Genomic DNA, 21,528 nt, shown 5'->3' on the forward strand with positions numbered 1-21,528 from the left:
GCGGGAACCCGGGTTCCCGCCAATTGTTTCATTTGCTGGAAAGGTATTCATTCTTCATATGAGATTTAGCTCGATAATTTCACCAGCTAGAAGATGTAGAACGGTACTGGGGTCTTATTTTAAGACTCGATAGGGCTCCCTGAAGTTAAAACCGTCTATAAGGCCTACCTCTCGAGGCCTTAAAACTCGCCCGAGTCTCAATCGCGCTACTTTTCTGATATGACGGCCTTTAAGACTCGCCGCTGTAGATGCTCTTAAGGCTTTCTGTTGTCTAGTTCAAGAGGAGGAAATGGTAAGCCTCGTAGTCTTGCGGTCGACCCATGTGATCTCGGAGAAGCTTTTAATTAGGCTGTGGGTCCTGTCCGAGGCGGCCAAACATTTACTCTGTCTTCCGCCCCGAGGCTTGTTGCTCTAATATTCGGCAGGCGAAGCCCAAACACTTCGACAAATTTTAGGTTAACCAGCGATTTGAAAATGCTTTGTGTTTAGAAATAGCTACGAAATGAGACCAAATGCTCGAAAAATTTGTTTTGCTATTATTCTATCTGCTATTTTTTGTTTTGGGTTGGTTATTTCTGTGAGCTGTGGTAGACCACTTATACTCAAATGCTTGGTGCAACGGAATTGGTGATCGACCCCCTATGAAGCAGAAAGTAAAACCGACTAACTGCTTGATTTCCACGTGAATTACTTCAGTAGAAGTATTAGTATTGTTTCACAAGCACAAGTCATAGAAACCAACCTTAAGGAACCTGCAGCAGTGGAGAGTACTTCAAGTGGTGGGGACTCCCACACTGTATTTAGCGAGAAGAGCTTCGGCTGCTCGCCTAATTTCCAATTCAAGTCAGCACCATCGGCTTGGAGTCAGTCACGCAAAACTATTGTAGTAGTAGGCATCAGCATGTTCAAACTTTTATGGAGATCCGAGCTGTCCATTTTCTTTCCATGGCTAAAAACCGATTTACTCCGGAACTGAGATCGGCCCCTTGGATTTGGGTAACTTCGCCCTGAATAATATCCCAACCTTACGTGTTAAACGCGTTCGATTATCGAGTCTAGACGGGTCTTATCCTTCAGGCCACCTCTAGCGACAATAGCTTTGTAGAAGTCCTGATATCCATAAGCAACATCTGAGCCTCTTAAATCTAAGCCTCTTGGGTCCTGTCTGTTGATGACCTTTTCCGATACCGATTTGGGCGCCTCTCCCGCCTTGAACCACTTCTTGAACTGGAGTTTCTGTAACTGATCAATGACACTGCTAGCCTTCAGCGCGCCATCACTCTTTGCAGCCGAGAGCATCTTCGCAAACTCCACACCCCCAAAACGACGCTCTAGGACTGCAATTGCCGCAAACTCGCCCACCTTCTTGTCGACCCTGCCCAGCTTCTCTGCGTACAAGACCCAAGTTTCAAGAAACGGGCTCCGGAGAACGCTGCCGCCTGCTTGTTCCAACTTGAGCAGCTTAAAAACCTCGTCGGCACTTCTTCTTTGGTCTTGCCACAGTTGTAGCTGCAAGGAGATGGCGACGACCTTTGTGCGTTTAGAGGGAGCCTGGCTTGCCACGTTCAGTATTGCTGCCAAACGTTCGTCGGTGTAGTGCGCCCTCAGTACTTGCAGCGTGTCCTTCGTCCCGTACCTTTCGGCCTTCGCTACAAACTCCGCGTTGTGGAACAATTTCTCGCCATTTTCGTCGAACTTAATACGCTGAAAAGCCGCGGCTGCACTCTCGCCGCCGTTCACCGTTTCACTTGTGAGCCGCACTTTCGCCAGCCTCGTTGCAACGCCACGCGTGCTTTCGCTTCCAGTCGCTGCCGCCAGCATGCGCGAGATTTCTAACTCGCTGTAGTGGGTCTTGAGGACCGAGAGCATCGACTCGTACGGCCTCTCGTGTTTCGTCACGTACAAGACCCAAGTGTTCCACACCGGACTCTCAAACGGATCGGCTCCTTTTCGGTTCAGTCGGAGGAGCCGGAACACGTAGTCGTCCGTCTTTCGCTTGTTTAACCACCCCTTCACTAGCGCCTCCTCCAGTTGCCCAGCGATGGAACTGGTGCTGGAGTCTTGCTTCGCCAAACCAAGCATCCGAGCGAGAGCTCCATCGCCGTAGCGAGTTTTCAGTTGAAGGAGCATCTCGTTGATTGGGCTTTCCTTGCGCAGCTTCACGTACGACATCCAAGTGCTCACGAGCGGGTTCTTCAAGATGTCACCCGCGTCTTGGTCCAGTTTAAGCAGCTTAAAAGCGCCGGTGGCTGTTTGCTTGCTATCAATCCAATTCTTGAACTGCACGCCCTCCAATCGTGTAGCCATCTCCTTCGTGTCGGGGGAGGTCTTCTCGAGCAGAAGTAGCTTGGCTAGCCCGTCATCTCCGAATTGAGTCGTCATCGTCAGAACCATGGCTGCATCGGCCGCCTCCGGGGTTTTCTTGTAGGACTTTTCGACGGATCGCATCCACTCCTGGAACTTCGGATTGCCGAAGAGATTGGATGTTGACTCGTGAAGCTTCAGACGCACGAAGAGGTTTTTGGCTTTGTCCTGTTTGTCGGGCCTGACTATCTTCAGCATCGAATTAAGCTCAGGAAAAGCTCTCTCTACGGAGCTGTCGTCGTCTTCGATCCCCAAAGCCCGCAAATGCCGAGGGGTTTGGCCGCCAACTTGGTTTGGGTCTACAACATCGTAGGACACCGGGGTACTAGCGACGGTGATCTTGGAGTGCGAAGTGGCGAGTACGCGACCGACGGATGCTGCTAGAGCAAGAAGTGCCAACAGTGTTGAGCAGTTGAGTGGGTTTGACTTGGAAACCATGGTGGGGACTGAAACACTGGGAATTTGGAGAGTAACTTCCAGAATGACAAGTTCGGTCATAGGCGCTGGTGGGCCGTCGGAAGTGCCATAAGCATTCAGACATGGAGTTTGATGATCGGTCAGCGCATTGCAGGGATATCCTGTCATCCGATTGCGCGTTATGCATTGATACTCCTTGAGCTTTGAAGAGGACACCTGGCTCTAACGAATAGGCCAGTGCGTTATGTTCGTCCCTCTTGGAGACCATTGTATTGCGATTCATTACATAACTGATAGATGTCCTATGTTGTTCTGGTGGTTTTCATCCAGCGCGCTCTTCTACACGGGGACAACTAGCGACTGAGGCCCCGATCTACTGGTATTTTATTATCTCACAAGCGAGGTTTTACTGTTCTGAAGCACGTGCGAGGAGATTAAATACCCTACAACTATTAATACATGTAATGATCTCTTCACGGTTAACAACATCGGTACGAAGCTCTTCGTCTCCATCAAGACCTGCACTATGACTTGATGGTGTTTTCCGTGGCGATTTCATGGACGCCTATCTCCTCCTATTCCGGATCGAGTGGGTCCACAGCACTGGATGGTCTTGTAGAAATGTCGAACTTGGGTCATGAAGAGTTCCGTTTGTCATTTAGATCAGTATATTGGGAAGTCAGCAATCAAATAGTCTAAAAAGCGTGACATACTCACAGAAACGTAATTTATTAGTATAGATATAGTAGTAATAATAAACTACTAGTATTAAGTAAAAGGAAAACATTTTATTCCTTGGTAGGTACACTACACGGATTCCTACTGAATGAACCTGTACGACATTCCGACGAAACGTTCTGGGCTCCGTGAATCGTACAGAAACTCGATGACAACGATGACGAACATAACGCAAACTTGGATTGCCGCGAAAATAAAAATACGGACTTGCAGGTGTTATGACGTACTGTATAGGGTTGGATCGTGCAACGTAGCCAAGTATCAGGCCAGCGACGTAAATGGGCGATGATAGCTTTAGTGGTGATTAGAAGTCGTAAAAAAAAGCGTAGCCAAGTAAATACCATGGGAGGCCGCAACGTTTTCGTCATTCGAGTTTGCGTTACATTGTTGTAAGCGGAGATACAGATTTTCAAGGACGCGAGAAGACGTCGCTTGAACTTGTGTACTGCATCAACTTGCAACTATGAACTGACCCCAATCTCAAGGCCTTGCTCGTAAATAACGTGCTGCGAGCCCTTTAGGACATTTTCCTTTTGCTTTCTCGCTTAAATTCTCTATAAGCCTGCTCACGTCCGTAGGCCGAATGGTTGGATACGTTGCTCAACCAGAAACATTCATATTGTGCCTTCCTCCGGGTCTCGTCCAGGGCGACGATGCCGTGTGTGACATCTTTGCTAACTCACATATGAGCCTTATGTGCAATTACTTGGAACTCATCGACTTGTACTAGCAAATATGTAGCACCCGAGCACCTCGCAACAATCTTCGAGAAATTTGAATCCGCGTTGGCGAACTGATTACGTTCCTAGTAATCCTCAATCGACCAAGATGCAGCGATCAAGTGGTTTCCGGTAGAAGCTTTGGCGCCGGCCACGATCTAGTCCAGCCGGGATACGTCTTGTCCAACTAGGCACTGTATGCAGCTCGGATTTGTCTGGCAGGCGACAACCGATGGCTGCGCAGGATGAGTTTTTCATCGATCTGGAGTACCTGCGCGACGGCGACTTCCGGCCACATTGAGTTGGAGGCCCAGTCTTCGAATTGCACTATCTGCAGCTTCTTGGCGGTTTTACTCGCGTCCTTCGCCTCCTGGAGCATCAATATGAGCTCTTTCGCTCCAAAGTTCTTCTGCAGTGTCGCGAGCATGGACTCTGTCGCGGTTTGCTTATCGGTCTCTTTGACAAAGCGCGCCAAAATCTTGAAGTCGGGGTTGGTGAAAAGGTCCGTCTTGATGTCCTTAAGTTTGAGGGAGAGAAAAGCGTCGTCGATGTTCTGGCCACTATTCACCAGCTCCTTCACCTTCAATTGGCTTGCAGATTTCAAACGGTTCGTGAGACTCTCCAAGCGGGCAATTATGAGATTCAAAGTTCTTGCGTCTTGGTCCTCATCGGTGGTGGTGCCAGTGCGTAGGAATCGTGCGGTTGGGGGGATGTCATTTCGGAGCGAGGTTCGAAAACTAGGCGTCACCACAGTCCTCGAGTCTGTCACGACCAGTCCGGCGGCCAGCAAGGTAGCAGCAACCAGCAGAACTATACTCTGAAGACGCATGTTGCAAACGTCCTTGGAATTGGACGGGCTTTTGGGGGTGGAAACGTGAATTGAAATGTGAAAAGAGACTCTGGAGTCGTGAAGCTGCCACTGACCGCATCATCATTTCGCATCCTGAAATATCATAATCAAGCTCGAGTGCGTGGAGTGGAGATCTGGTGGTTGTAAGAGACGCACAAGAGTAAAATCTTTACTGGTTTACTCCCTTCGCAGCCTACTGTAAAGGGCGCCATCACCACAGTTGGCAAAGACAGCTATAAAACAGGTACTCAGGAATTAAGAGGGGAAAACTTCAAATAATGGGAATTGGAGTCTAAAAACTCTAACGAATCCACAGACTGTCGTCATCGCAGCGATGACGAAACTCTAGTTTTTTAGGGCTTTACACATCACGCTTAAGACAATACCAAGGAGTTAACCTAGCATTCACGTTCTTTACGGCTTATACACCCGCCATGCCCATAGCCACTTCAGGCACGATTTGTCCAACTAGGCTCAAAGTTTATGCCGAAGTATGTGTACTGCACTGGTGTCGCAACACCTTATCCGCGGCGCCCGACAACTTGGATCCGGCCATTACTACTTGCAACCATAAAATTACTTATGACGCACCAGTGGCCTCGCTGACAGTACCAAAGCATGGCAAGCAATGTGGCTATTCTCTGACTTGCTAGCCGCAAATTACCGCAGTGTAATTTGCGCAGTATGGCAGTTTTTAATGAGATTCATTACGTCACGTAACTTGAATATTGAAATCAACACCTTGAAGTTTACAAAGAAAAACAAAACGCAATGTCAAAATTCACACCAAGCCAAAACCTCACTCCTCCAGTACACGTACCATAGTGTGCTAGTGTCAGATGCAAAATTGTAATGGTCCACATGAAGAGGTACCCTTGTAGCGCTGGAGCCTGCGTTTCCAGTACAAATGCCAACTGGTACAGAGGCGAGAAGCCGAAGTTCCGCCACAAAAGACGTAAAAGACACCACTTCGATCGCCGCGTACGCCAAAATGCTGGCCACCCCCACTCTCAGCTCGTGGACCGTCATAGAGGCCGTATTGGGGTAATAAACCGCCACTGGGAGGTGAAACAGCACCGTTAGGTAAAACGAATAGAGCAACGGGATCATGAGCTCGATGTACTCCGCCATGAGGATGTATTCCGAGTGGAAAAGGGTCTGCAGCCCGTCACGAACCACCGCATCGCTCAAATTGGAGGATATCAGGTTAGCCAATTTCTTGTTTCTGTCAGATTCAGGTCCGCTTGGGTGGAATGCCCCAAGTTGTTGCTTCTGCTGCACAGCGATGGTTCTCATGGGCAACGACAGTCTGCTCTGAATACCTGCGTGATTCCCTATGCGGTTGGGAATAGTGGAGCTGCGACGAATAACAATCACCTTGCTGGAAAACCTCCCGGTTTTCGAGAATTTCTTCAAAAAGCCGCTACTTTCGTCCGAAATGTGCAAAGGAAATGGCGCGAGGAGGCGAATGGGGCGTTTAGCGTACGGTTGAGGGCCCGCTTTCTCGTGGACGACGTCTAACAAGTCCCGCAGATAATTTTCCGGCCTGCCATTCCGTCCCTTTTCACTTGAAGCAGCCCCGCGCGACGGTAAATTCCTCGCAAAGCCACGACCACGTGGAAACTGTCGGCTGCGATGATAATCAACGTGGTGAGTAGAGATTTCGCCGTCTGCATGCAGATCGCTACGTAGTAAACGTTGAACAAGTCCACGGAGAACACGACCATCGGCCCCAAATATTCGTGTGAATTCCTGGCCGCATTCGCAATATTCTGCTTGGTGAAATGTTTGATCAGAGGCATCACGAAAATGAAAAGCGCTTGGTGTTTTCCGGAAAGGTGGTTGAAAATCGCGCTAAAAATGGGGGAACACACCGCCACGATGCCCTGGTTCGCTAGAATCAGCAGCTGGGCCTTGATTTGCTGGCGCAGCAGCAGCGAGCTTGCTAAAACGCGGGGTCCGATGACGAAAATCATGCAGATGGAGAAGAGCAGCACGTACACGTTGAGCAGAAGCACGTAGCCGAAAGGGATGGGGAACTTCCAGGTCGCAGCCACTGCCACAGTGACTGCCACCCCGCAAGTTGCGGTCCCCAGAGCGATAGTGACTGCTCCAACGTCAGAGATGGTTCCCGTCATGATCACAGCCCGCACTTGCAACACCACGCCGTGCGACTCGAAGAACATGGCAATGAGTTGCCGTATCCAGAGCGTGTAGTAGGCTCTCCACCCATCGGACGGGGATTTTAAGGGGATACAGTCCACCGCAAGTGCCACTAGCAAGGCTGGGAGTGGAGTCAAGGCGCAAACGAGGATGACGCGGGTGGTTGAGGTGCGTCGATGGTAGTCGCGAAATGCCAGCAATCGTTCCACGGAGTACTCACTGCGGTGGCTGATCTTGTTGTCGTCCCAATTCGCAGCGAGGTTGCGTCGAACTCGAGCAAAGCGTGGCGACCATGAATGAGCTAAGCTGGCTATGATCCGCGTCACCATTTGGGTCGCGCGAGAAAGTGGACTTTCGCGAGGTAGGACGCTGCGAACAATTGTCGTCGTCATACATTTTATTTTTACGCGAGCACTGCGCACTAAGAATGGGATCGAAGCAGCTCGGAATGCTGAGGACAAACCACCAATTTATATATTTAGCGAACGAAAGGGGGTAAAGTGAGGCAAGCAGCTCCTGCACCAGGGTGTGCTCGTGCGAATGAATCAATCTACTTTTGGCGCACAGACGTGAAAAAAGTTTGTTCAGCGGTGGCAAGCTATTTGCGCTGAGTTGCTCTTCTGCTATCATTTGACCGGACTCTCTCAACGCCCCCCCCCCCACCCATGGCTCCAGTAGATTCGACTAAGCTGTTACATCATTCGCAGTTGAAGTGAGCCAAGTGAAGTTGTCGAGTGATAGGTTGCAGGCACCCAGCACGCGCCACGCTTGCACTCATTTGTGCTCACTGACTGGCCTTTCGATCAATTAGCAGCGCAACGCAAGCAAACTCAGGCATTCTCCCAGTGTCAAAACCATTCACGAAAAAATACGCTACAGATCGTCTCAACACTATGCGGCTCTGAGCTCTCGATCCGCCATGGTGACACCGCCAAAGTCCGACACTACACTGGCGGGATCGACGGTGACGAGGTATAATAGACAATACTGCGGGTCAAGTCGAGTTCCTGGGTTACACGCGGACTCAAATCAGCAACTTGCCGGAGTTCACACCGGCCACACCGAAACTCGCCACTTGAGTCGGGCAAAAGGGTCTTCGCTCATCTACGCGCCTGTTAGCAACCTGCCATTCAACACCCCATTGCACCTAAAAGCTCACTTTTCATTTTCTTGTTCGAGCGCCAGGACTGTCATACCCCCGACAACGAGGTACCATGCGCGTTACCACCGCCATCCTCATCTCTTTCGCTGCAACAGTCTCCGCCCAGGAACTGTGCGACTCGAGCGTGAGCGACCCCATCGTCGCCACTCTGGACAACAGCGCACTCTTCAGCAACTGCGCGACTGCTGAGATCAGAGTGCAAACGCGCGTGTCGTCCCTCTTCGACGTGTTACAGTTCACCGCCAAGGATTTGACCATCTTCTGTCGAGCGTCTGGCTGCCTGTCCCCAGTGCGAGACCTGGTGGCCTCCATCCCGCCCAACTGCCTCATCAAGTACCATGGATCGAACCACAATTTGTCCAAAGAGGTAACGGCGATACATGACGAGTGTATGGAGAGTAACACTGCTGCGAGGAAGGCAGCAGAGGACGATATGGCCCGATACTTCCTCGACATCTAATAGATACTTTCGATCCGCTAAGTTAGTGAGTACGGGTTACCTAAAATTGCTTCAACTTGGGTGCTGACTCTTTTCTGACTCCAAATTCTCTAACCGATAATTGGCTAATAAAAAGTAAAAAATATTCTCAGAATTTCACCTAAAAACGGTGGAGTGGAGACGAAGCGTCCTCTCCATTTGCTGCCGCCATGGCCGCCGTGTGCGAGGGCCTGCTGGCCAAGCTGAACGAGCTCATGGACTTCCTGCGCTTCGCCAAGCTGCCGGGTGCCGAGTTCCGCGGCGTGGTGCGTCTGTCTCTAAAGTTTAGGCTAGTGTTAACCGGCTCAGTTAGGCTAGTGCTAACCGTGCCAATATTGATTTTCTCCCTCCTCCTGCAGGTGACGTTCATGTTCCGCGCGTCTCCCAACGACAAGGAAAATATCGCATGCATGCGCACCATCGACATGCGTCGTGGTAACTACACCTCACGCCAATATTTTCTTCATATTCTACTTTCAGAGAATAATATTGTCATAACCGTTGCATACATTGGCAACAGGACTGGAAGTGGATAACACCACGTTGCACCCACAAGACCCATTTTTGCCGGAGGTGGCCGTGGTTTACGTGAGTCTGGCAGACTTCCTCTACATGTACTCGGGGGAGGCCACGGCCAGTGAGATCGCGGGCATGGTCATGTCTGGCCGCGTGTCGGTGCCCTGGAGCTCGTACGGCAAGTTGAAGGCTTTTGCCGAGTGTTTCGACTTTTCCAGTGAAAAATGGGACGCCTACTACGCGGACCTAAAATCGCGTGGGGTGGCGCAAGAAGTCCCTAAATGTACCCAAAAGTGCTGCCAGCAGAGCAGCAAAGAGGACATCGAGGCGAATTGGCTCCTGGTCTCGGACGCCACGTCCACGAGTGGCGGGGGCGACTGGGAGGTGGTCTCCGACTTGCAGTGCCTCAATGTGTCCAAGGAGAAGAGGGAGGAGATGGAAAAGGTGTTCGACTTTACGCCACTGGAAGAGTGGCTGGGCAGGTTGTGGAACGGGAAGGGAGGGGAAGGCGCGCGGCCTGCCAGGTCGCTGCAGTCGAACGTCAAGAGCTCGCTCAGTGACCTCAAGTCCATGGCCGGCAAGCTCTTCGTGTCGCTGGAGGCGTAGGCTTGCTTCCCCCCTCTTAAAGCAGCAGAAGCAGCGGGTGCTCACTGTAATGTTGCTATTGCTACCAGCACCATACCAATTGCAATCATCGTGTACAAGTTGTTGCTGGGCTACCTGGTGGCTTTGGCGTATGCACTGCACTGCCTGCGTCTCGTTGTTGCCAGTTGTGCATACGGCGATGAAGCTATTTGTCTCGCAGGATGTGGTAGGACGTCGAGCACCGGAACCTAGATGAAGGTCGCCGACCGATTCGGCGCTGTTGCGCAAAAGGAAAAGTGGATATATAGGTACGAGTCGACCCATGTATCTGCATCTACACGCGTTAACAATGTGAACTTCACATTATTTACCAAGCTCGACGGTGGCAGCAACACCCAGACCCGACGTGTCCTGGGCAAGAATGTTTTGCATTTTCCGTTGACGGCACTTGGCCGCGCAAATCGAGACGGCTGAGGTGAGACTGCGACAGTGTGTGTTTATGGTGTCGTTCATGTGTATGATACATAGTGTATCACTTGAGGTGATTCACTTCACGAACGCCCGGCACAAGTCTGCAGCAGCAGATTGACGCGCCGCCCCCACTCACTCGACTGCCGTCACCTCCAGCAAAAATGCTGGTCTCAAAAGGAGGATGCTCCATCCCGAGAGACCGCCTGCGACAGCGGCAGTCTGACCTCCACGTGCCGCAAAATGCACAAGTGCACATCGGCAACATGCCCGTCATCTCCACCCCCATAGCCACACACTACAGCAGCGGCAAATAAAGGCGTTCCATTCTCCCTGCGCTCTTCAGATGGCGCCTGCCCAGCACCAAGCAACTTCCCAGAAGGCTTCTACAGTACACCAAAGTATCCATTTGGTTTTTTGGCTGCGGTGTCCGACGCTCGTCGTAATCACCCGTCACTTGTCTTTACTATGCACGCGGAATGATTGCGCGGATGTTGCCGTCCGAGCATTGCGCACTTCCTGCATTACGCCCTCGCACCTCCTTCCTCGCCTCACTTCGCATTTGGCCTCGCACAGCTCAAGCCACCAACCCCCTCCCCCAGTCCACTCCACTGCCAACAATGCGCCACCCGTTCCACCGCAGCGACAAGCGCCTGTCCGTCGGCAGCGACGACGGCGTCGAGCTCAAGGAGCGCCGCAGCAGCAGCATCTTCCGCCGGTGCCGACCGTCCGAGGACAGCGAGATCGTCGAGCACATGCGCCCACGAGACACGCTCGTCACGCGCATCAGCGACAGCGAGAGCCCCACGGAGGATCGACGTCGCCGTCGACGCCGCAGCAGCCTCCTCTAGGCCAAGAAGCAGCAATGCATCACTCAAGAGAGGGAAGCCAACTCTCAAGTCAAGTTCCACGAACGCAAGCGCTGCACTCATCATTATTCGTATCCGGAGGGCCCCCACCACACGCCAAGACGACAGAAGCTGTGAGGTTACCGTATCTAATTTATAATGCCAACTATCCGGGATTATCCCAAAAGTGTCATGTTGTTAGAATGTTGAAGTCGACTCCTGCGAGGCAAAAGGAGAAGGGGGGGGGGTAGGAAAGATTTCACCTGTTGAGCAGACCTATAGAGTGCGTCCGTACCGTAGTGCTGCAGCGTCAGGTGCAGGATCGTGATCGTCCAGAGGAAGAGCTGGCCTTGGATGGCAGGCGCGTGGGTCTCCAGTACAAATGCCAACTGGTAGAGAGGATGAAGCCCGAATTTTCGTCTCAAGAGAACGAGAAGCGCGCCGAAAGCTACAAACTCGACTGCAGAGTAGATCAAGATGCTGGTCACTGTTTCACCCAGTTTAGATGCTGTTGTCGCCGCGGTGTGAGGAGGGTAGAATGCCCCTACTGGCAGGTGGAAAATCGCCACGAGGTACGGGGCGTAGAACAGTGGAATGGTGAACTCGATGTACTCGGCCAGTAGAATGTACTCCGCGTGGAAAAGAGCTTGAAGCGAATCCTCGACCACTCTCTCATTTAAAGTGGAGGATCCAGCGCGTGATGAAATGGACTCCCCTCCTTGCGTACCCGAGGACGTTTTTGCAGAGGTTGAAGCGTTGGCTGGGAAGATTTGGTGTTGCTTTGGCGAACTAATCCATGCTGATCCTGCTGCCCTCGGCTCAAGGCCACCGCTTTTCCTCTGCTTCATCAATTTCTTCGAATATCGGCGATTTGATCAGCGTCGTGCCAACTGACTTCGACGACTGCATGCAAATTGCCACATAGTAGACGTTGAATAAATCCACCGAGAAAACCACGATCAGAGCCATGTACTCGTGAAACCTCTCAGCGGCGTTTGCAATGTTTTGCTTGGTTAGAAACTTGATCATGGGCATCACGAAGATGAACGCCGTCTGCTGGATGCCTGATAGTCGGTTGAAGACGGCACTGAAAATTGCAAAGCACCCAGCCACGACTCCTTGACTAGAAATTATGAAGAACTCCGACTTCAACTCCTCTCGCAATGCCAAGGAGCTCAAAACTTTGCGTGGGCCGATGACCAACACCGTGAAGAAAGAGAAAAACGCCACGTACGGACCGATGATAAGGATATAGCCGAATGGAGTGGGGAATTTCCATGTAGCTGTTAAGACCATCATCGTTAGCACGCACAAGACGCGGTGGGCAGTGCAATTTTCGCAGCTCCAGCTATTGAGATGAAGTTTGGTTCAATGACCCCTCGCACTTGGTAAACCACCTAGACGCAAACGTCATGGCAAAAAGTAGTCGAATCCAAGCTGCGTAGTTGGCTTGCCAGCCAGCTGAAGGGGGTTGAAGTGGAGGCAGTCAAGCAGGAGGGCCGTCAGCAACGATGGAACTGGAGACAGGATGCAAACGGTGAAGACCCTCGTGGTCGAAGTACGCTGGTAGTAGTCGCGAAAAGCGAGTAGTCGCTCCACGGAATACTCGCTTCGTTCCCCAATGTGGCAGCGATGCCATGAGGACGCGACTGCGGCGCACCAAGTGTCTTGCGGTCGATGGGTCGAAGTTGGCTCCGTCGCGACTCTCGTCATAGCTTTTCGGCAAAACCGTAGGTCTGTCGGCGTGGACAATTTATAGCAACAAGCCGTGCTGTTCGTGACTAAGAACTTATACATACTACTTCGATGAAAGCGCGATTCACTACTTAGACGACCTGAAAGGATTGGTGCTGGCTGATGTTCCTGCGCATCAGCCACCTGTTCATTCTACCGGTACGCTTAGTGCACGCCACACTAGTCGGACGCCGGTCGCCTTCATTAACAAGCATACGTAGGCCAAGCAAAAACTGTTCACCTCACCTCCGACGGCATCTAGTTCTTGGAGAAGATCTGGATGTTGGTGACCGTGAAGGAGGCGCTCGAGTCGCCCTTCTTCTGCTCCTCGAGGATGATGCGGAAGCTCTCGAAGAAGGGGAAGCCCGAGGTGGCGTCGTGGCCGCCGGCCGTCGCGCACTTGTCCGTCGCGTCCACGCCCCAGAACAGCTCGGCGTTGTTGTAGATCTTGGACGTGACGCCGCCGCTGCCCGTGCCGACGTCGTACGTGTCCTTGCCGTTGAGCTTGCCGCCCTTGGTGATGGTCGGGTTCTGGATGAGCTGGATGAACTGGCCGTTGCCGTCCGAGCCCCAGACGGCCGCGATCGAGTTCTTCTCGTTGTTGGAGAACTGCGCCGTGCAGCCGGACGTCATGGGCTGCGTATTGTCGTACCACGCGCTCTTGGACGGGCTGGCGGGGCAGAAGCACGGGCTGCCGTCGGCCGTCGCGGGGCCCATGTGCATGGTCAGCTGGCCGTAGCTCGACACGTCCGAGAAGCCGCCGAAGCCGCTGTAGTCGTACGCCGGGTGGTCGCTCGCGTCCTGCGTGAACATCTCGAAGAGGTCGAGCTCGCCCCAGTAGGGCCAGCCGTTGCCCGTGGCGAACTGGTCCTGCAGCTTGGTGTTGAGCATCCAGATGTTGGTGTCGCTCGTGCTCGAGCGCTCCCACTCGATGTACACGACCTTCTCGCCGCTCCAGCCCTCGATGGTGCGGATCGGCTCCTTGCTGTTCAAAGGCGTGAGCGTGATGCCGCTGCTCGTGACCATGTCCGAGGACACGGAGCTGCCGCTGGCGTACTCCCACTTGGACGCGTCCGTCCAGTCGAAGTCCACGATGCTGTAGGCCAGCGCCTCGCCCGACGACGAGCTCTGCGTGGCCTCAGTGGACGTCGGCGTAGGCGTCGGGGTCGGCGTAGACGACGAACCGTCCGTCGAGTCTGCAATGGCAACAACGCGTCAGTACAAAGTACCAGATAACGCAATAGTGCTGGGGTCTGTGGACTTACTGAGCGACCATTGACCGGCGGAGGCCTCGCCCGCGACCGAGTCCGAGGCGGATCCCGAGCGGCTGTACGAGCTCCAGTCCGAGCTCTGGGACGACGTGGCCGCGTCCTTGGCGGCCTGGACGGCGCTAGCGTCGCTGTCCACCTGTGTCTGCTGACCGGTCTTGGTGGCGTCACTCGCACCGCTCGAGGTGGACTGCACAGTGTCCTTCTGCTTAACAGTAGATACAGCATCACAGAACGACGGGTTAACAAATGGGTCCATCCGGCAGACCTATATTAGGTGGTGGGCATGACGCACCTGAGCGGACTCCGTGTTGGCGGTGGAGCTCCCCTTGGCCGAGACGCCGACGGTGACGCCGATGACGACGACCGCCAGGAAGGCCAGACCCGCGTAGATGGGCTTCTTGCGGCGCTGCAGCCGCGCCTTGAGCGACTCCAGGTCGTCCTTCTCGTCGTACGGCAGCGTCGTCACGTTCTCGTCCATGTTGCGCGTCGTGGTCGCGTGCGCGTAGTCGTCCAGCGCATTCGTCATGGTTGTCAACTAGCTTGTTTTTTTCCTGTCCGAGGGCTTTTTCGCTGGTTGGGCTATCTAGTACTTAAGTACACTGCGGTGCTGTCGGAGCCTTTGGTATCAAGACTCGGAGCCGTTCGGAGTCCTGATTGAAAATGGCACGTTCCGACTAGAGAGGCGGACATCACTGCGCGTGGCAGATGGTCTCCAGAACAGGCTTTTACTGACGCCAGCAGGCCGCGGCGCGTTTGTGGCACCGAGATCGCCCGCTCGAAGAGACCAGGGCTGCTTCAACGCGCAAATTGGGGCTTTGCACATCAAGGGGCACGCTGACGCGCTGTTTTTGACCCTTTTGAAGCATACTGGAAGCAAGAGAGAGAAGTTCAGATCCGCGATTGCACGACACGGCAGATCATTGTGCCCAAATGGAGCCTGCAATACATGATGGGTACCATGATATGGAGAGGTTGGTGAATACCAACATGCCTGTCAGACTGAATGTGTACCCCTTTGTCATTTGGGATAAAAGTAGTTGGACCCATAAAAGTCCGGCGCAAAAAGTACCCTTTTTACAGGAAGCCGACCGCAGCAATGCATTGGCACCACCGACAATGTTAGCCTGGTCTGCAGGTGCATTGCGTGCGTGTCATGCATTGCACAGTATTACTCCTAGTACATCTATAGCTCGCTAGTGCTGTTCTTCTCAGCCGGGTGGCCGACACACATCACAAGTGGCCAAAGTGTCTCGCCACCAAGTGGCGGCACACGCGCGATGTTCGGTCTCTGATCGTTACCAGCGACGTTCAAAGGCGCCTTGCAGGTCGCGACCGCGAGTCGTCCAGCCGCAGTGCGGTCTTTGTCGTGCACGGCGGAAGAGTTTTGGCTGTCATTTACGTTGAAGTTGCCCTACAGCACCTCAGCATTGGTACGTCACGTGGTGTTTTTCTTATCGTTCTGGGGAGCTATACCATTTCCTACATGCTACAGTAGACTCTATACGTACGCATTGTACCGTGCAGTGCTGCTGTGGAAAGGATTGGTGCTTTCGCGCCGTCGTAGAGAACTCCACAATGAGTCATGCGGGGCAGCAATAGGAAGCGTGACACTTCTGCTTCAGTGAATTGTGCCTGAACAGTTTCCAATCTTGAGTAGGTAATTTAAACCACCCAGCTTCCGAGCGCTCGTCGAAGGACCACCCGCAACCAACGTCCAAGGCTATTCGCGTGCAAAAATAAAAGCAGAACGTCTTCATCGATTCCAGGCTCTGCCTGACAGACGCTCCACTATGGCGAGCCGAGTCGGTCCCGAGACACCCTCGGAATGTGACCAAACCTCTCGGCTGCAACGACTGAAGCACCAGATCTCTGCGTTATGGCACCGAAGTCAGATCGGGCATCGCAGCCAATACTCCGTCGAGCGCTTGCTGTCTTTCCGCGACTACTACGAGCGCACTTCACTCGCTCGCGTTCTCGCCGTTTGCTTCTTCGCTCCACTCCCAGCGTTGCTCTCAGCGCTAGCGATCGACTACATCCCACTGGAACCCCCTTCAGAAGGATGGCAGGCAAATTACGCGGTTTGGATCCGAATGCTACTCGCAATGACCACCGAGGGGATTGGGGTGGGTTTTCAAGTACGGGAACCATCTCCATCATTGGAGCCGTTAAAATTGCAGTGGGTACAGCAACTTGCAGTGTTTTAATGGCCATTATGCTTGCCGCCGTGTGGACGTTCCCCACTCCTTTCGGTTATGTGCTGGTGGTGGGCCCTTTCGTGATTTTCTTCTCACTATTCACGGTTTTGGTCGTGGGACCACGAAAGTTGACTCAGTCACCGACGCTCTGCAGGCAGTTCAAGGATCAGCTCGTCATCATCGCCAGCCAGGGAGTTGTGGCCGTATGCTACCCGATTTTCAGCGCGATATTCAATCAGCTCTCGGGGATTCAGCAGACGATTTTCATCTTTGTGATGCCGCTGCTCAAGTTTTGTACTAAACAGAATATCGCCAATGCTGCCAAGGGCTACCACGAATACGTCGGACCGGTCGTGGTGTTTTCCGTGGACCTGTTCAACGTCTACTACGTCGCTATCTGCATGCAAGCGTCCAAGTCGGTCGTCACGACTTTGATCATCATGGCGACGGATAGTTTCCACGTGCTGCTCTCTCTTCGTGCGATTTTCCACCACAAAGGAAGTGTCCGACCATGCCATGAGTCATCCATGGGTCATTATCTCCAGGATGTACCTGCACTGTTGCGAAAATGGTGTAACGGAGAGGCGTCATCTACTCAACATTATCGACGGATTCGTTTGTTTGCTCCGGTTCCACTCCCGCTTTCAAAGGACAGCTCAGGGTTTATGGACGATCTGTCCAAGTCGGGAAGATTCGCGAGCGATAAACTTACAAACCGTCGATGCTCGTCCAAAGCCGCTGCCAAACGCAACTCAGGGGCGCCTAATCGAGTATTCAACTCACCAGTGCCGACTATAACCTCTTTCAAACAGCTCCAGACAAGCCCTGCGATTGAATCAGCGCTAGAATTTGGTAAGACCGGCGGAGATTCGAGTAATGACGAAGAAGTCGCAGTTGACGCGCTCCAGACGCTTTTCCACTCCGAGTACATTCTCTTGGCTGAGTACATCGAGTTTATAGTTCCGATGCTGTACTTGCTGTACCTTGTCGTGTTGTTCCACCTACCAGTGGCAGCCTACTACCCGCACACAGCGTCAATCACTGAGCAGAAGTTGAAGACGACAGTGATGAACATCATGATTTACGGCGTGATTGAGTTCGCCTCGTTCGGCGCGCTCCTCGTGCTCTTGAGACGCAAGTTCGGCTTTTCACCGCTGTATCAACTCGCGTTTGTACTCGAGGCGCACGCTCCCGCATTGCAAGGCTATCTCTTCGTGTGGACCATCACGATCTTGCATCTAACGCTCAAGCACTACGGTACGCAATTTGTGATGGGAAATAATGTGGTCAAGTATCGGCCTAACAGTTGCGCTGCCTGTCATCTCCAGGTGTCGATTTCAATATTCTAGCGACGTGATCGTGGCTTTTGGCCTCTAAGCTGCAGCTATCTACTGCCTGGTCCGCCTTACTGACGCTGTCCCCTCACTTTCTTCTGGGATGGCAAATGGGAGTCGCGTAGCGAATAAACAGGAAGCTCCAAGTTTTGCTCCTTCTTCGGAGCAGACACAAGCGTGTTGCACACTTCGCCCAACCGCAGCAGGCTTAAGTACATGCCCAGCGTGACACCGTCGGCAGCACACCCGACATAGCGGCGATACTCGACACGTCTCACATTGCACGAAGATGCCGAGCACACTCCGCGTCGTGGTCTGGGAACTCTTGCAATAACACAAGGAGACTACGGACAGCAGTTGAGTAGGTTAGTTCCAGTTCATGGACGCATCAGCAGCACCCAATCCACCGACCGACCTTTGCTTCCCTGCTCCTCGTGGCGTACAGCAGAGTCAACGCCGTCTAACGGGAACTTCCTCCACCTATCGATTTCACCGCCTGCACAGTAGCATAGCAAAGCACAGTCTCATTGTAAATACTCTGCGTATTTTATCCACAGCAAGTTCAATCGACGTACTGAGGCGGAGTTGAGCCAACGAGTGGTGTGTTCCAATCGATATTTGGGTGACGAAGCTGCTGCTGGGGATCGCTCTCGGTAGATCAACTTGCCAGGGCACAAACGTCGTCCGTCCGTCAGCTCGGCAAGTCTTCCCGTAGCGAGCGTCGCCCCAAGTGAACACTTCGCCATCTCCCGTGAGAGCTGCAGAGTACTGTGCCCCCGCCCCGATGTCTGCAACGTGAACATTGACGAATTCATCCAGAAACGACGGCATGTCGACGTGGTCGGCACTCGATGCGACGCCCAACTGGCCGAGCTCGTTGCCTCCGAAAGCGTACAGGAACGTGTGAGCGCCGACGCAGCACAGAACCAGCGAGTGATCCGCTCCAGCAGCAACTTTGGTCGCCCCCAAGCCTCGGAAGAATGCGTTCTCACTTGGTAGCAACTCATTGTTGGACCCTCCCAAGCCCAGACATCCGTGCTTCCCTCGCCCCCACGCCATCACAACCGATCGCTCTGTTGCTGCAGACTCGCTGGTTTGCGCTGGAGATGAGGGCTCGTGTTGATTTGAGGGAGGACGCTCGTCTCGTGGCAGAAACACGCCCAGTACGTGACTCGATCCAGCGGCGATATCAACCGTAACGTAGTCTTTCAGAGATTCAATTCTTGCTGGAGTACTTACATCGACCACGCCCCCGTTGGCAAGCTGACCGAAGCACCCTCTTCCCCAGGAGAAGACGGCTCCAGTTGCAGAGACCGCGACTACGAAGTGGTTCCCAGCGGAGATCTTGATGATGCGATTGTCAGCCAAACTCTCCACCAGTCGAGGGGTTTTCTCCACGATGACAACCTTGGGCACTGGTTCTCCCTCTTCTTCATCTTCCTCCGCTTCACTGGCAGAATTTTCCTCACTTTGCTTCCCAGGAGGATCTTCACCTTCAACGATTGCATCGCTCTCGCCAATAGCAGCGTTCAATGCGGATGCTAGCTCCAATTCCTCGCCGTGCCCTAGTTGACCGAAAATCTGCGTCCCCCACGAGTACACACGACCTTGATCTGTAGTGAAGAGCCTGAGTGAGCACAAAACCCTTCAGCCTTAAGCCCCTTACAACACCATAACTCACCATCGAGTGCATACGCTGCGAGGTGTCCAGACTCCACAGCCACGATAGTCACTCCAGTAGAAATGGCATCGACACTCGCCATAGTCACCTCGACGGGCTTCCACATCTTGCAGCCGTCCTGCTTCATGAACAAGCGCCCGCACTGGAAAACTCGGTTGTCATCTGCGCTAACAAGCCACACCAATACAAAAACAATGAGGCGATGACAACTAGTAACCTCTCAGGTTTCAATCACTTTCCTTACCAGTGAGGAAGAGGCTCAGTCGATTTCCAGCCGAGACCGCTCGGACGATGGCACGGCGGAAAATCGCCAGTCGCTTCATCTCCACCACGCGTCGAGTGTTGTGGTGCCCCAGAGCCCCATCCGTGTAGCCATACCCCCACGAAACAGGTCGCGTCTCCAGTGACGCTCGCTGTGCTGCTCGAAACAAGGTACTGGCAACACGGTACGCTTCTCCGAGCGTCGAACCCGGAAACCACGCACTATTCGGACCCGAATCCGTCGGTGCCAGCCCCTTGAACGACTCTCGCTCGAGGAACTTGGTCGTCTCATGATACTTGGGTCGTCGCACCACTCGCTTCCTCGTTCGGGTCACTGGCGTCGCTGGATGCGGCTCCGAATGAACTGGCGGTACCACGACAGGACTAACAACACGTGAAGTCTCTTGAGTCTTCGACGCTTCTGAAGCTGCAGACGGAGGCTTGTGCCTAGCAGTCGGAGATGAAGCTTTGACCGCAGCGCGAGGCATCGCTACGCTGGACTCGTCGCCGGCCGACCTTTCACTGTAGAGAGTCGCCACCAAACGAGTTCAAAGTCTTCCATCCATCCATCCTCCATTTCAATGTCCTTAGCGAGAAATACTCCTACACCTCCTCTAGTCCTCGGCATTTGGGGCGCTTGGTTGGATTGGGGACAGCATCCGGTGCTGGATCTCGTAGATCGGAGACGACCCGCTTATCCTTCGCACGTCGCAGAGCAGCGTGAACACACCGAGCAGGCTGAAGAGCAGCTGGAAGGCTCCAAACGTGATCGCGCACGTGCTGAGCAGCGAGTAGTTGTCGTGCGCCACTTGCAGCAGCTCGAGGCGACACCAGCCGCGCCCCGACACGGGACAATGCGCCTCAGACGTCGTCCTCAGACACTCGGCAGTTCGAGTGGAGCAGTATCTGCCTCCCACTGCGTTCACGCCCTCGAGCTCCGACTGTGCACTGGAGTTCCACGAGGAAGTCGCGCTCAGGTACGTCTGGATGGTGCTGGCTTGGTCGTATCCGCAGCACTTGAGCTCGTTCTGCACCTCTCGCCACGCGGAGCTGCTCTTGGCCACCTGGTCGTGCAGCTTGGAGATGAGCTTGGTCTCTAGAACTGCCACTCGGTCGCTTGAAAAGTCTTCGTCTTGAGCCAACTCGACGACGTGGGCGAGCGACAGCGCCATGGCTCCAGCGACCACGACGACGATGGCCCCTGCGATCCCTAGGAACACAAACTACAGACAGACAGTAGCCGATGGTTAGAGGTCGTACTACCAGGTAACCAACTGATAGGAAGGAGCACGTACGATTCCGAGCGAGTAGTTGCGTCCGCCTTCCGTGACGATTCTCCGGTGGTGGAGCAGACCGTAGAGCCCGCAGGCCGACGCAACGGTGATGGCTAGAGCCCCATACGCAGCCAAGCAGAACGGCAGCACCGGCGCCAGGTTCCCGCCGTCCTTGAAGTACATGAGGTAGAGCACGAGGCAGGCCAGGACGATGCCGAGCATGCTCGCCACTACAGTCCAGAAGTACAGGAACGACTCGACCAGGCGCGCGCACGGGAACCCCGCGGCGGCATCGCTCAGCCTCGTCAGTCGGGACACTTGAAGCGGGGGTTGTGTCCCGCGCGGCGGAGTGAGGACGCTTCGGGCTGGACTTGGTCGCTTTAACCGAAGCTGGGGCAGCACGCGCCCCGTGCTTCCTGCTGCGCTGTCACTTGACGCTGGCGCGGTCATATTCGATATGGCCTTCAAGC

At 53.6% G+C, this 21,528-nt stretch overlaps 13 protein-coding genes across 13 annotated transcripts; 5 read left to right on the plus strand and 8 right to left on the minus strand.

Annotated features, from left to right (window-relative positions):
* Positions 1-1,032: 1,032 nt before the first annotated feature.
* On the minus strand, positions 1,033-2,802 carry PHYSODRAFT_285707 (hypothetical protein; the record flags this gene model as incomplete). Its single annotated transcript, XM_009526641.1, has 1 exon — positions 1,033-2,802. The coding sequence occupies one exon, from the start codon at positions 2,800-2,802 to the stop codon at positions 1,033-1,035; it is 1,770 nt and encodes a 589-aa protein (XP_009524936.1).
* Positions 2,803-4,425: 1,623 nt separating this feature from the next.
* Positions 4,426-5,067, minus strand: PHYSODRAFT_285708 (hypothetical protein; the record flags this gene model as incomplete). Its single annotated transcript, XM_009526642.1, has 1 exon — positions 4,426-5,067. One exon carries the CDS (start codon positions 5,065-5,067, stop codon positions 4,426-4,428), a length of 642 nt encoding a protein of 213 aa, XP_009524937.1.
* Positions 5,068-6,650: 1,583 nt separating this feature from the next.
* Positions 6,651-6,812, minus strand: PHYSODRAFT_440510 (hypothetical protein; the record flags this gene model as incomplete). The annotated part of the gene is made up of 1 exon (XM_009526643.1): positions 6,651-6,812. A coding segment is annotated over one exon (162 nt), but the record flags the coding sequence as incomplete, so codon positions are not given.
* Positions 6,813-6,959: 147 nt separating this feature from the next.
* PHYSODRAFT_458707 (hypothetical protein) lies at positions 6,960-7,535 on the minus strand (the record flags this gene model as incomplete). The annotated part of the gene is made up of 1 exon (XM_009526644.1): positions 6,960-7,535. A coding segment is annotated over one exon (576 nt), but the record flags the coding sequence as incomplete, so codon positions are not given.
* Positions 7,536-8,465: 930 nt separating this feature from the next.
* On the plus strand, positions 8,466-8,873 carry SOL11E (elicitin; the record flags this gene model as incomplete). The annotated part of the gene is made up of 1 exon (XM_009526645.1): positions 8,466-8,873. One exon carries the CDS (start codon positions 8,466-8,468, stop codon positions 8,871-8,873), a length of 408 nt encoding a protein of 135 aa, XP_009524940.1.
* A 173-nt stretch (positions 8,874-9,046) lies between these two features.
* On the plus strand, positions 9,047-10,357 carry PHYSODRAFT_354448 (hypothetical protein). The gene is made up of 3 exons (XM_009526646.1): positions 9,047-9,157; positions 9,251-9,326; positions 9,412-10,357. Exons 1-3 carry the CDS (start codon positions 9,062-9,064, stop codon positions 10,011-10,013), a joined length of 774 nt encoding a protein of 257 aa, XP_009524941.1. The 5' UTR covers positions 9,047-9,061; the 3' UTR covers positions 10,014-10,357.
* Positions 10,358-11,080: 723 nt separating this feature from the next.
* Positions 11,081-11,311, plus strand: PHYSODRAFT_314013 (hypothetical protein; the record flags this gene model as incomplete). Its single annotated transcript, XM_009526647.1, has 1 exon — positions 11,081-11,311. One exon carries the CDS (start codon positions 11,081-11,083, stop codon positions 11,309-11,311), a length of 231 nt encoding a protein of 76 aa, XP_009524942.1.
* A 187-nt stretch (positions 11,312-11,498) lies between these two features.
* PHYSODRAFT_330058 (hypothetical protein) lies at positions 11,499-12,607 on the minus strand (the record flags this gene model as incomplete). Its single annotated transcript, XM_009526648.1, has 3 exons — positions 11,499-11,527; positions 11,604-11,977; positions 12,138-12,607. 3 exons carry the CDS (start codon positions 12,605-12,607, stop codon positions 11,499-11,501), a joined length of 873 nt encoding a protein of 290 aa, XP_009524943.1.
* Positions 12,608-13,300: 693 nt separating this feature from the next.
* Positions 13,301-14,839, minus strand: PHYSODRAFT_496069 (hypothetical protein; the record flags this gene model as incomplete). The annotated part of the gene is made up of 3 exons (XM_009526649.1): positions 13,301-14,238; positions 14,308-14,518; positions 14,606-14,839. 3 exons carry the CDS (start codon positions 14,837-14,839, stop codon positions 13,301-13,303), a joined length of 1,383 nt encoding a protein of 460 aa, XP_009524944.1.
* A 1,686-nt stretch (positions 14,840-16,525) lies between these two features.
* Positions 16,526-17,194, plus strand: PHYSODRAFT_496909 (hypothetical protein; the record flags this gene model as incomplete). Its single annotated transcript, XM_009526650.1, has 1 exon — positions 16,526-17,194. A coding segment is annotated over one exon (669 nt), but the record flags the coding sequence as incomplete, so codon positions are not given.
* Positions 17,195-17,473: 279 nt separating this feature from the next.
* Positions 17,474-17,770, plus strand: PHYSODRAFT_405988 (hypothetical protein; the record flags this gene model as incomplete). Its single annotated transcript, XM_009526651.1, has 1 exon — positions 17,474-17,770. A coding segment is annotated over one exon (297 nt), but the record flags the coding sequence as incomplete, so codon positions are not given.
* A 126-nt stretch (positions 17,771-17,896) lies between these two features.
* PHYSODRAFT_494082 (hypothetical protein) lies at positions 17,897-20,272 on the minus strand (the record flags this gene model as incomplete). Its single annotated transcript, XM_009526652.1, has 6 exons — positions 17,897-18,186; positions 18,258-18,338; positions 18,418-19,272; positions 19,417-19,455; positions 19,524-19,685; positions 19,768-20,272. The coding sequence occupies 6 exons, from the start codon at positions 20,270-20,272 to the stop codon at positions 17,897-17,899; spliced, it is 1,932 nt and encodes a 643-aa protein (XP_009524947.1).
* Positions 20,273-20,398: 126 nt separating this feature from the next.
* Positions 20,399-21,508, minus strand: PHYSODRAFT_497338 (hypothetical protein; the record flags this gene model as incomplete). The annotated part of the gene is made up of 2 exons (XM_009526653.1): positions 20,399-20,994; positions 21,076-21,508. 2 exons carry the CDS (start codon positions 21,506-21,508, stop codon positions 20,399-20,401), a joined length of 1,029 nt encoding a protein of 342 aa, XP_009524948.1.
* Between the last annotated feature and the right edge of the window lie 20 nt (positions 21,509-21,528).

Source organism: Phytophthora sojae, assembly GCF_000149755.1.
Source record: "Phytophthora sojae unplaced genomic scaffold PHYSOscaffold_3, whole genome shotgun sequence".
NCBI classification, from domain to species: domain Eukaryota; phylum Oomycota; class Peronosporomycetes; order Peronosporales; family Peronosporaceae; genus Phytophthora; species Phytophthora sojae.

Excerpts from the sequence above, each read along its gene's own strand:
- PHYSODRAFT_354448 (XM_009526646.1), top strand. The coding sequence starts at position 9,062 with ATGGCCGCCGTGTGCGAGGGCCTGCTGGCCAAGCTGAACGAGCTCATG. Across the intron at positions 9,158-9,250 it reads GTGCCGAGTTCCGCGGCGTG|GTGACGTTCATGTTCCGCGC; the intron begins GTGCGTCTGTCT and ends CTCCTCCTGCAG. Across the intron at positions 9,327-9,411 it reads CACCATCGACATGCGTCGTG|GACTGGAAGTGGATAACACC; the intron begins GTAACTACACCT and ends CATTGGCAACAG.